At 30.8% G+C, this 14027-nt stretch overlaps 1 protein-coding gene and 1 non-coding gene across 2 annotated transcripts; both read right to left on the reverse strand.

Annotated features, from left to right (window-relative positions):
* Positions 1-3935: 3935 nt before the first annotated feature.
* Positions 3936-7384, reverse strand: LOC145123626 (shikimate O-hydroxycinnamoyltransferase-like). Its single transcript, XM_079058827.1, has 2 exons — positions 6805-7384; positions 3936-5059 (listed from the first exon to the last, which is right to left on the reverse strand). Exons 1-2 carry the CDS (start codon positions 7237-7239, stop codon positions 4178-4180), a joined length of 1317 nt encoding a protein of 438 aa, XP_078914953.1. The 5' UTR covers positions 7240-7384; the 3' UTR covers positions 3936-4177.
* Positions 7385-11572: 4188 nt separating this feature from the next.
* Positions 11573-11676, reverse strand: LOC145128146 (small nucleolar RNA Z103). The gene has a single exon (XR_013716747.1). It is a non-coding gene; the product is annotated as a small nucleolar RNA Z103 (small nucleolar RNA).
* Positions 11677-14027: the final 2351 nt, after the last annotated feature.

A 14027-nucleotide genomic window follows, 5' to 3' on the forward strand; every position in this document is an offset into this window, starting at 1 on the left:
AGGATGATGCTATGCTTATTGATCTGTATGATCTGTGCTTGGCTGTTGATTGATTATATGTTTATGAGTTATGTATATGTCGGCATGTGTGTGTGGTTGGGTTGAGGCGGTCCTGCTTTGTGCTGAAGACCAACAAACCTAGGGCGGCCCGGATAGACTGCAAGCCTGCGAGGCGGTCCAATTAGGCCGAAGGCCCGGTGAGCGGTCCGGATAGGCTGTAGACCCTGGGAGGCGGTCCAGTCATGTCGAAGGCTCGAGAGCGGTCCAGATAGGTTGAAGGCCCCGCGAGGCGGCCCAGTCAGACTAAAGGCTCATATGTGCATGTTGTTGTTGGTTATGTTTATGTGGTGGTATTTTGGGGAAGACTCACTAAGCTCTGGGCTTACAGCTTTGTGCTGAAGACCAACAAACCTAGGGCGGCCCGGATAGACTGCAGGCCTGCGAGGCGGTCCAATTAGGCCGAAGGCCCGGTGAGCGGTCCGGATAGGCTGTAGACCCTGGGAGGCGGTCCAGTCATGTCGAAGGCTCGAGAGCGGTCCAGATAGGTTGAAGGCCCCGCGAGGCGGCCCAGTCAGACTAAAGGCTCATATGTGCATGTTGTTGTTGGTTATGTTTATGTGGTGGTATTTTGGGGAAGACTCACTAAGCTCTGGGCTTACAGTTTTTGGTTATGTCTCAGGTACTTCAGATGATCGTGGAAAGGCGAAGGCTTGATCGTGCACCTCCTCGTATTTCATGTTATGATTTCTGGGAAAAACTATGATGTGAAACCTATTTTGAAAACAATATGTAATAAATAATGGTTTTTGGATTTATGCAAAAGTTTTAAAATTTTCGAAATTTTATGGATGTTACACTGTTCCTCATTTAGGACAATTTGTCCTCTTTTGATGAATCGAATCTAGGTAAATTGTTACTTTATACTAGACCATGTGCTAATGATTTGTTAGTAAAGATTAATTATAAGCATGCTGTTCTTTTGTTGTTTCTACATACATGCCCGTATGGTTGTATTTGAGTCCCCACCAAATTTGGATGAGTAGAAATATGTCCATGTCGGTCATGATTCCTTAAAAGCTAACAAAGATCCAACCACATCGGTTATAAAACAACAACTACCACAAATATGATGTTGTCGATCAGGTTTATGTCCCTGAAGTTCATTTTATCCCCAAATCCAAAGTTATATTTGAGTATGAAAGTGTATGTTGAAAATACTATTATCATGGATAGTATTGGCGACCATGAAGTGTAGTTATAAATATCAATGTATCTTAATTTATTTATTTTCTATAATGCCTTGCATTCATTTATTTGTATACAACTTTGTACTTTCAGTTTCATTATTTTTACTATTAGAGCATTATACTTCAAAAAATCAAACTTTTTATATGATTTGTATTTCAAATGAAAGGGGCATATAAATATAGCAAATGAATTGCAACATGTTTCCATTGATCTATTTAACTTATGCTTAATATATTCTTTATAAGTTGCAATGTCTACCTCTACCTATTCTAATATGCAAACATAAAAATGTCACATGTTCATTTTCTAGCATGCCTCTTTAACATGTGGTATTTTCTATGATTTCTACCATTTTTTTGTTGTTAACGAATCAACTTCAATTCAATTTTTGAAAATACAAAATAATATCTTAATAATATTTCGAAATATATGATAAAGTATTATGTTTATTTTACTTAATAAATTAATTTAGAATTACTTGCAATCGACAATACCTGGATTTTTTTAACATTTATTATTTTTTATCTAATATAATAATTTTAAGCATAACCGTGGTTTTCACGGCTTATAACCTAATAACACTTATATATGACAAAAATGATCAACTAAATTCTTCAAGGGTATAACCTTATCATCCACTTCCTGATAAAATGACAAGTCATCAAACATGATTGACACCACAACAACATAATCAGAGCCTTCATCAGAAGTACCTTCATCTTCTACATTTTCATCTTCAATCCAGTCATGTAATATTTTATTCTGTTGATCGGTGTATACACTAATTCTTCCTTCATTGACATAATCAATGTCAAAAAACCTAACATAATTATAATCATTTCTCAACTCGTCTCTCATCTCTCAGTAATAAACGTCCACAACAATAGTAAACATCATTACACCTCTCCCCCGTTATTCAAGAAAAGAGATGTAGTATTTGTTACCAATACTACTTAAATATATCTCCTTAACAAAAGTTTATGAGGGTTGAAGTACATGATAAACTTCAGTGCAAAGGCTCCTTTGGTGAATATACACAGTTAAAAATCTTGATTTTTAGGTGTTAGACGAACCTTTCAATGTCGTTTTTGTTGTAGGAAGATTTGAGTGTGTTTGAGAAAGAAAAAAACCCTAATTTTGAAATGTAATTTTATAGAATTTAGGGGTCAATTTTTGTAATATGCCTCCTTTAGTGAATACCGACAGTTAAAACGCTTGATTTTTATGCATTGGACGAACCTTCCATTGCCGTTTTTATTGTATGAGGATTTGAGTGTGTATGAGAAAGAAACGAACCCTAATTTTGAAATGTAATTTTATTGAATTTAGGGGTCAGTTTTTGTAATATGCCTTGTAACAACCCGATAAGTTTTATTTTCTAATTTGTAGTATAACCAGGTGAACCTCTTAATATAATGTTAACAATGGTATTTTTTTAAACAAATTTGATAGGTTATTGGCAAAGTTTGCACAAAAAATAGTTCACAAATAAAATGTGTAAAACCGAAAGTTTGTTGCCCTCCTAAGTCATATCTCCAATGTGTTTTAGTTATTACTTTTTTTGAATGGTTGAATTTTACTAAAAACTAACAAGAAACCAAACTGCCATTCAATTTTTTTACTTCTATGCATCAATCAATCAAAAGAATAAGAATTAATACTATCGAACATATACTATTATCTATGTTTTTTCGATGGAAACACAACATGCTCCTATTTCCTATAATTCCAAATCAACCACACCATTTAATCCTTCACCTATTAATTGATCTATTTTATTGAAAAAAATGGGTTCCTCACACATATTGCGGCTCCCCGCTTTTGCGAGGTTTAGGGGAGAAAGCTCGGTTTTGATGATGGTACTAAGCAACACTTTTTGGAACTACCTCATCGCACACCCTTCTATTGGCCATCTTTTGATTGATATATAATCCCTATGGGGCGGGCAAACTTTACCTGATAGCCACCAAGGTTATTGTTTGATCCACTTTCTTGAAGACGACCAAATATACGGGGATAAGTTAACCTTCCAATTAGCTTTTTAATTAATATTATAGATAATAATATATCAAATTATTATAGATATCACGAGAAGTGGAAAAATATGTTCAAAGATTTTGGAGCTCCTATTATCATCTCAATCATATGTTTTGTCTAAAAGTAGGTATACCATATATATCTCTTAGCCCATGTGTTGCATAAATGAAAACATTTAAAGATGCCTACCCTTGTCCCTACTCCGTATGCGTTAAGGACCACTTGGTAATAAATAGGTTTTACACCTACCCATGTGTTGCCATTTAGGCCATGAATTGAAGTTTTTGTGTAAGGTCTGTTTCCATAATCCTATTGTTGTTGCAAACATAATGATGTCTAGCGCACCACATAAGTTTACAACACAATATAAAGTTTTTTGGTATGCATATTTGCTTCCACACAGATTAGTCTCTTACAGTTTCATTTCAATCAACATTAATAAAAGTGTAATATAATGTTGTCCACTAACCAATTTACCACCTTATGATTTGATAGATCCATCTTTATTGTTCTACTCAATGTGTCATTCTATGTTAAGTTAATAAATTAGTTATTTTATGATTTAAATAGATTTGTAAAAGTTCTGATATCCACACAACTAAAACACATTTTATATATTAAACGAAATCTTTTTAATATTTTGCAACTCATTAGTCAAAAGACAACAATTTTTACATTAAAATTTCATAATAAAATTTTGATATTACATGGATTAAAATAAATCCCAAAACTATGACAACTTGAATTCCCATATAAAAATAAGACAATCCAAAAATAAAATAAAAATGCAAAACAACGTGCTCTTGCTTTGAAACTGTTTCTTATTACGTTTTATATATTACGTCTCTAATGCATTCCTTACTTGACTAATCTCATTTATTTACACTTGCCTCTAGAAGTCATACAAGTACTTTTTGAAAAGAGACATGTGTTCGGAGTCCAAGCACACGGCAAGCTTCAAGGCCCGATCATCATTAGGGTTCGGTATGATATAAATTGTGCCCTCGTAAAGTATGCTTGCGGGTCCCATGAAAATGGGTTTGCCCCATCCGAAGTCAGAATCATACAATGGTAAGCGAGTCCAACTGTTTACATTCAGATTTGGACTCGCAAAGTATGTCGGCCCTCGAATGAGAGCCGACAGATCTGACTGCAACTCCAAGTAGTCAATGGCCGATCTCATATACTGATCGTCCATTCTAGACAACTTACTGTGGATTCTTCTTGCAATGTCTGCCAACGACTCTGATTTAAACTCACCTGAATTAGCCATCGGGGTGGCTGTAAACACGACGTTTCCAAGGTAACCGGGAGGGAGTGGAGGGTTCAATCTCGACCGTCCATCTGTGGCCACGTACAACTTTGTTGGTTGGTCGTGTGAGAGTCCACGAGCTTTACATGCACATCGCCATAGGTGAGCGGCTAGGATTACAAACGTGCTATGGTACACACTTCCATCGCCCTTTCCTTTTGATTTAAGATCGTTGATTTGATCAAGCGTGAGCCGTAGGATCGTGGTGGAAGCAGGCGACTTGTGGTTTTCGGGTGGGGTTATTAATGATGGTGGTGGGTGGTACTCTACATGGTCAAACGTGGGAGTGGGTGGGTCCCGCGCACGGAGGAGGGATCGGTCATTGAACGGCGGGATTGCAATGGGCAGGCCACGGGCTATATCGGACCATGTGTTGATGAAATGTAGGGAGGAGAATCCATCGGATAAAGTATGGTGCACTCCACACCCTAGAGAAACCCCACCACACTTGAAACGTGTAACCTATGACCAAAGCAAAATTTAAACTTAAAAAACATGCATTGATCACAAGTTCTTATAATTGTCGTAAGAATCATGTGAAAAATGAAAATGCATTGTGTTTAAGATGTAAATACGTGCATTAGCTAATGTTTGTGACGAAATCCAACTCCAAATAAAAACTCAAATACGTCTACATGCGAATGTCTTAATAGCATGCTAAACCTCTAAATAGGTATATAACACTAATATTTCATGTCATTTCATATAATTAGGAACCTACAAAAACATTAAATTTTATGAACGTATAGCTACTACCCATAACCATTTTAAAGGTTTATATACTAGGTTTAATATTTCTACACTTAATTCATAATATAATCTTTATATCAAATCAAAAGATAAAAACACAATATTCATATTTTTTTCAGTTTAAAGAAAAGATATTTAATATTGATTATTTTAGAAATAAAAGGACATTCTATAAAGTTCAGTCAAATCATATTCAATGTTATTTTTAGGGAAACCCCTAAAAAATCTCTTAACATATTATCTTTCAATCATAAAAAAGAACATTATATTATATTTTTGTTCATTAAAACCATTTTATGTATGATATTGTCTATATTAATGTTTCGTGGCTATTATAAAACATTTTATCATATATTTATTATAACATAAAAATCATAGAGTTAAAAAATAAAAAATGTTAATATAATAAGAACAAAAATGAAACGACTTGTGTGGAGGAGGAGGAGGTTGTCCATCCCACGTACGCATGGACCAAAAGTCACCGTCATAGAAATAAACTAATTAATAATTGTACATTTATTACTTTTGTGCACCCTACAAAACGTTACAAAAAAATATTATAAAAGTTTTCTTAAAACAAATATTTTTCATAGAGTTTATTAATTAATAAGTTTTAAAGTTAGATTTTTCTATTAAATCAATATTAATTAATTTATTTATCTCATACATATTTTATATACTTGTTATTTTGGGATTACAAAAAATAATAAATATACGTGAAAAATCTATTTTATAACTTTTTGGGATGATGATTGTTGATAAGAGTACAGTGATAACACGACTTTCCAGGAAAATGTTGCTGACTATGTCTACACAAATTATTACAAAGAAACCAAGTTATTGTCACGTGAACCTGTCAATTTTGTTTTACATGAAGACCCTTCTATTTTATGAAATGGATATTACGCCCTCAAGCTTTTGGATATTTCAATCCAACACCAAAATGTTATATACTATTATACTAACTACTAAGATGCAAATTCTTAAATTAATGGCGTTATTTGACTAAATCAAAGCTATCCATGAATTTGCTTGTTTTTTTTATTTAAGATAGAAACAACGTTGTTAATATAAAAAAGTCCTAACTTTTTATTAATTTGTCTTTTTTACTTTTACTTTACATTTTTCAAAGTGTGCAATGTATTTGCCAAATAATTCTTATTTATGAAATTATGGGCTAATAAATTAATGTGGTTTGATATAATGCATATCATGGCGGTTTTCCAAACTTAAAATATGGGAATCTTCTCATTATTTATAACAAATACTGATTTGTATATCATTAATAAAATAATTATTTAAATTAAATCATTTATTTCGTTATATATTTTAGCCATGGTATAATTTAAAATGAAACTGTTTATAAGGAAAAAAAAATTTATCAACTGTGATATGATGCTAAAAGCAATAGAAATGAAACTGGATGAACTTATTTGCAAATAAGAAAGACTTATCACCTGTGTGATGACTAGCGGATAAGAAGAGATGTCGCCGGAGTAATCCACAGTCGGCGCCAACCTCCGTAGCTCCGGCGACGGAGTAATCTCACCAAAATCATCAATCTTACAATCCGCTTCAGCTTCCACAAACAAAACACCCTCGCCGTTGCAGTTAATTTCAACTCTGCCATCGCCATCTGTACCCAGCCGTCCGGCCATCGGAAAAAAGGAACAGAGAACGTCGGAGAGAGCCTGTTTCAGAACCACCGAATCAAAGAAATCCGAAGACCCATTTGGCCGATAAAAGTATATGGTCAATAAATGGATCCGACCCACAATCAAATCAAGATTCGAGTTCCATAGTCGCTGATTCGGCGTCTGTTTCGATGGTTTCACCATCACTGATTCCTTCACAGTTAGGTTCATCTTCTCTGAATCAGTTCCGATAGTCATCGGAATATGAAGATTCTCCGGCAACCCTTTTCGGGAATTAAGTAATCAAAGATGGGTTTGGTATTGATTTTACGAAAAGAGTATAAGAATTGAAGTTTCGAGACGTGTTTTACAGGTTTAGTGTGTGTATCTGAGACTTGACGACGTGGACAACTCATGGCAAATAATGGTGTACAAAGCTTTGTATTTATAGAAGGTATTGAGAAGAGAAAAACAAAAAAGTTTGGCCTTTTAAAGTAGAGTAAGTTGTGAAATTAATTAACAAAAAATACTCCGTCTCAAAATTATATCTATCTTTCATTTTTGGTTTGTTCCAAAATAATAGTCCACTTCTAAAAATAAATAACAATTTTACCAAAATACCCCTCATTATTATTTAACCAACTAACTTTTAATGGAACATTAAATGCAAAGTAAGGATAAAACTGTCATTTTATTAAATAAAATTACTGGTAATTAATGTTTTTCTTAATATGTGTGTTTTTTTGTCTGTGGACAATAATATTGTGACGGAGGGAGTATGAAATTTGTTTTTATTAATTGGTATATAGTTATGTTAAATTTTAATTTACGTGAGCTTTAATGGTTTTTTTAGCTATAGATTCCAGCTTAGTCAATTATAAAATATCAAAATTAAAATATACATGCTTGACAAGAAAAACGGAATTGATTTTTATAGGTGCGAAACAAATTTGATTTGGATAAAACTAAAGAACGTAATGAAAAATTGAAAACCAAAACCAGATACATTCAATTGGGTTCTTGGTTATACGTATCTAAAAAACCAAATCTCAGTTTTAATATTCTTAAAAAATCTGGTTGCAAGTTGTCAACGGATTCAAATAATTTTCTATTAAGTTAAAAATGACAGCATTTTAGTGTACATTTTTAAAATTATAAAAAGAATGAAGTTGCATTTGATTCTTGGTTAAGCTGGAGACGCGAAACTATTTTTGTTTAACTATTTTAAGAAAAAAACATATATTTCACATATCGGGAAAAATTAGTTTAATTATCAAAACAGTAATCAATTTTGTAATTGTGATTTTGTAAATTGCTAGACAATCTGCAAAATAATGATGCATATGTGAAATCACGTTTAATATTTAAGAGCGAAAAAACAAAGAGATTTTTAATTTAAGTGAAGATTTTGCATATGACACATGCGGAATCCTCTAATACCCATTGTGAAAATCATCTCAGAAATCTCTTTTCTCATATGTCATATGCAATACCATTACCATAGATGTCATTTGCGAAAAAGATTTCTCATATATTATCTGTGATTTTGTTTATGTTATCTGAAAAATTGTAGTTTTTTTTGTGAAAAAGCTTGTATTTTTCTTTCATATGTACTCTGAAATTTACAATCATATTATAAAAACAACATCCTACAACGAATTAAGAGAAAGAAAGTTATAATTTTTAAAAATATAAAAAATTCAACAAAAAGTTGTCTGGTGACTGGTATCATTTCTCTCCAAAAAAACATGACTTTAAATTTTTCAAGGTGCTATTATGTTGTTATCGATATCAGTGGTTTATGGTGTCCCGTAAATGGTGAAACTCAGTATGTTAGCTATTTTTTAAAAAACTACTATGTATAATTTTCATTAGATTTAGATTTTTATGATTTATTAAATTTGATCAAACGGAAGACATGTTTGAAATGCATGTATAATATCAGTTTGTCTTCCCATAATCAGAATTTTAAGATTCTCCGGCAACCCTTTTATAAACACAAGATGTCAAATATGGGTATAGTGTTGGTTTTGCGAAAAGTGTATTTGAATTGAATTATAGATTTGTTTTATTATTTGTATGGCAAGAAGGTAATGTTAGACTTGACGACATAGACAACTCATGGCAAAGGTGGTATATGATGTTTGGATTTATAAAAGACACTAGGTTATAACCCGTGGAAACCACAGTTGTTTTTTTTATAATAATTATATAGACAAAAATTAAAATATTTTATCAACAAAAAATATGGCGTAACTTTGATTGTAAGAAAACATGAAATAGTGTGAAGTTTTATAAATTACAACAATGTATTTTCAAATTACATTGCTATTAGTTGTAAAATTCTTTTAGTTAAAAAAAAAGGACAACAATATAATTTACGTTGTTATATTAGCCAAAATTAGTACTAATTTTATTGAAACAAATGAAAGGGGTAAAATGGTCATTTACTTTCTATATGTGTACAAAAAATAATAATTCTATGGGCAACACAGAAATTGCACTGCACTTTCATAGGCAAAACAAAAAATAGCCTTATAGTTTCATTGACAAAGCAAAAATAACATTGTACTTTCTAAGGTTAAGAAGTTATTTGTAAATTGAAACTACAATTATAAAATTATAATTAAAAAGTACAATGTATAAATAAGAATAATGTGAAACTAAGACATTTGTACTTGTTACTTTGACAAATACATAAGTTCATAAGTTGAACACATTATGCAAATAATCAAGCAAATAGTAAAAAATGTAATTTTAAAGTATCGCTAATCAATCTAAAAATAGCATAAATTAAATCAGATACAAAAAGTCCTATGTTGTTGTTGTATTTAAACATATAAAAATTGTTTTTTAATGTTATTCTAATTTTTCCTTATTAGACATTGTACTTTGAAAAAAAACCTCAAAACTTTGACTAATTTTGAAATTCTCTGTTTTTTGTTTAATTTTGAGTACGTTTCTAAAATATGTTTTTCGTTTAATAGCAGCCTAAATTAAAGCAATGTAAACTTATATTATTTTTCGTTTAATAGCATCATACTTCCTATTTATGTCATATTATGTGTATGTTTGTTGTAAATAAAAAGTATGTTGGTATAAATTGACTAATTTTGGAACTCACGGTGGCATAATATATAATTTTACATAAATGGCCCTATAATTTAAAATTTTAGATAATTAGCCCATTTTTTCCTAATAAGACATAAATGATACATACTTTTCATTTATAGCAACCTACTTTCGTTTAATTGTATCCTACTTAATTTTAATGTAAAGTTATAGCATCATTCCATTTATGTCGTATAATAGATGCCTACTTTTCATTTAATAACACCCTACTTTTCATATAAATTAAAATTTCTATAGTACAATGCCTTATTTAAAAAGTACATCTAACTACATAATGTGCAAAAAAGTATAATCGCATAATAATACATATTTTGCATTTATGTTGCTATATTTTACTTAAATTTACATAATTACCCTTTTATTGCAAATTAATTGCGTTTAATTTCTTAAATTGTCTATATTGCAATGCTTATATTATGGCATATTACTTTTCATTGTTATCGTCTAATAGCAGCCTACTTTCATTTAATAGCACCCTACTTTTAATTTATCTTAAAATTTATATAGTAGAATGCATTTTTACCAATCATATTATGTTTATACAAAAAAAGTAGTTTCATGGGAAAAATAGAAATAAATTAGAATGAAAGGCTTAAACCATAATGAAATAATAAACAAACTGCACAGAGGTTAAATCATCCTCAAAATGAAGCAAGCAACAACATCATGGAATTAAAAATAAAAAAATACCATATTTAGCTAATGCATTGTTTTTATTAGGAAAAAAATCAAATTATATTGGTTCTTGGCCTATTTTTACCATTAAAACATTGGTTTTATAAAAATGACCATTTTACCCCTATCAAATGTGAAACATAAAGTGCATTACTGTTATTAGCAAAAAAATCAAAATATATTGGAAAAATTAGAAGGGGTAAAATAGTAATTTATTTCATAGAAATTTCCATTATTATAAAATATAACAATGTATGTTCAATATATATTTGATAGTACATTGGTATAATAAATCAATTAGAATAAATGGGTTAAACCATATTGAGATAATGAACAAACGGCATCACGAACTAAATCATCCTCAAAATAAGGCAAATACATGTCATGCATATTGAAAAAAAAATTAATGAGAGAAGTTATCTTTTAAATGAAGAAAGTTGCAGAATTTACTTTGTAAAAGCATAAAGTTACAGAAATTGCCCTTTTAATGCAAAAAAATGTGAAATATTACACTTTAAATAAAGGCACTAATTTAGTTCCTTTATAATCAAAGAAATAATCATTCATTTATCTTTGTACAATAACTCCCAATAACATGTGCAACATAATCGAGAGCTCTTATCATACCAAATGATGAGTTGATTATTTTTTCAATTAAATTGTTTCTAAAAATATATTAACAAAAAACATAGAGCATTTGCAGCTTTAATTATTCAAAAATGAGCAACTCAATAACCTAATAAAATGACTTGAAAAAATAAACCTAAAGTAATTAAAGGAAATGATGGATCAGATTTCTGGCTTTTATTCTCTCTTATAAAGAGAACTTTAATATCAGAGCTCATTACAGTTGACTTGATCAAATGGGCCATTAATCATCACTTCCGATCTTAAGTTTCATAAAATTAACAACAAATAAACAAACCAAATTTCTCAAACAATCATCAGTAGGAGGTTTGTTATTCATTCACGAATTATGGGTATAATTAAACAGTCATCAGTATGCTCGTTTAATAGTCAAATTGACACAAAGTATGCAATTTGGGAAAAAACGAAACATCGACATGAAATTAACAACGAACATTAAGAATAAGTATGAGGATTATGATTCCATTCTTGAATTAAATTGGAATAATTAAACAATCATCATCATGCATATAAATAGACATCCAAATTGGATTGTGATTGAAAAACCATCAGAAAAAAGGGATCACTACATCAATTTATCACAACCCTACAAAAGACGTGATTTCAGATGACTGTCACGGGATTAAATCCAAAATCCTTTTTTGGTTTCGAAATTTCTAAATTGAAAAGATACAAAACACAGATTGATAGGAAATAAGAGCCATCCAAAACAAAATAGTTTTGTTACCTATTTCGTCGAACTCCTTACATGCATATTCTAAATAACCTCAATTCACATACATATTGATTAGATGGTTGCTTACGTAAGGGTTAGGCAAGGAAGACATTTCAATTGTTCTTGTCAAACATGTAGTGATATATACCTCGGCTTTGAGAGAAGCAACCATGGCAAGCACGCTTATGGAAGAAATCGACTTATGTTTATTGGATATGAGAGATGCTCTGAGCCTCTGAGATTTAGGAGGAAGAAAGATAACGTTGATTAATTGATTAATTGATTACAAATTTTGGTCAAAAACGTTTTTTGTTTCCATATTTATTGCAGGTATTTTGGTAGAAGATAAACTATTCAAAATTGAAATGCTGATTTATAGGGAGATAATCGTCGATTTCATTAATAAGCAAAAGCGCGGGAAAACAATTGAGCAAAGCTGGAGAAATTGCCACGTGGAAAAACATGAGTTTAAAAGGGGGACACTTGGAACTTAAAAGAGTCTTTTATTAAGATTAAATTTGTAAGAGAAAAACAAAAAGGTTATCACTTGCTAATATAGCTAACCTATATTTTCGTGTAAATTGAATTCAATTAATTATAATGTTTGTGTTTATTAAATGGTACCGAGTTATAAAAATTGATAAACCACGTCATTTATGCAATCCATGTTAATCCGTTCCATGACTCACATGAGACATAGTCACAGAGCACTAATAATATTTTGAATTTGTTAGGATACATCATCTATTAGATTCTCATCACAAGTGTTTTTAGTATCAAGTTGTGTTAACACAAGTGCTTTAGTATCGAGTTATGTTAACTTTAGTAGTATCGAGTTATGTTAACTTTAATATATAGGAGCCTTTTCGTTGAATGTTTTTTGATTATTGGTTTGAGCATAGTAAGTTGAAACGAAATTATCAAAGTAAAATATACATGGTTATAAAAGAGAAAATAAGTTGGATTTTAATCTAGGAATATTATTATTAACCCCTTACGAATTCTGTCATTTTGTTTTAAAAGGTCTTTGATATTTTTTTTGGGATTGACTTTTAAACCATTGTAGAAGGTTATTGATGTCTTTTTTTTTTTTTTTTTTTTTTTTTTTTTTTTGCTAAAAACAATACTTTTTCTTATAATGACAATAGAAACAATTTTAAAATAACTATTATTTTAAAACCATTTTAAACAAAACCATCAAGAAATCAATTACATGGGTTTAAAAAATTATAAAACAATCATTGGATTTTAGGACTGACAACACTTGAAGCCTTTGATCCCATTTGATATTGGGGAGTTGACGAAGATGACAAAAGAGCACAAAGGAGAGATCATCTATACTGTATCCACCTACAAGTATAAGCCACAAAGAATACAAGTTCTCACTTGTATTTAATACTTCTTAAACCTTTAAGAACTAAACATATTCTAATCTTAAAGGAGAAGCAATTAAAACAAAAACATTTTACTAGTCTTCAAAAGAAAGAAAGAGGAGAGGGAAGAGTGATACGTTTGGCCAAGGAAGAAAAAGAGAAAAAACAACCAACTACCGAAGACTTTTGCATCTTATTCATACACACCTATGCAGTTATCGCGGTCCAAAATCTTAAAGCGGTCATTTGCCACGATTTAAAATAGCGGTTCCCGTGGTGGGATAGTAGTTTATATATATATATATATATATATATATATATATAATCACAAAGAGTCATATAAAATGTAAAAAAACATAACATAAAGCAAATTAAAAGAGACCGATATCAAATTGTCAAACAAAGATCAATCGCAATCCATTGGTTCAGCTTCCGAGCCAACATCGTCTAATGCATTCTCTTCTACATTAAGGTCCACATCCACATCATCTTCCACTTCAACT

The sequence above is a fragment of the Lactuca virosa genome, chromosome 7 (genome assembly GCF_052849685.1).
Source record: "Lactuca virosa cultivar CGN04683 chromosome 7, Lactuca_virosa_CGN04683_v6, whole genome shotgun sequence".
Classification (NCBI taxonomy): domain Eukaryota; kingdom Viridiplantae; phylum Streptophyta; class Magnoliopsida; order Asterales; family Asteraceae; genus Lactuca; species Lactuca virosa.

What these genes read in the sequence shown, in the direction of transcription:
- LOC145123626 (XM_079058827.1), bottom strand. Translation starts at nt 7,239, where the DNA reads ATGACTATCGGAACTGATTCAGAGAAGATGAACCTAACTGTGAAGGAA. An exon ending in ATCCGCTAGTCATCACACAG is followed by an intron (nt 5,060 to 6,804) that starts GTGATAAGTCTT and finishes CTTTGGTCATAG; the next exon opens with GTTACACGTTTCAAGTGTGG.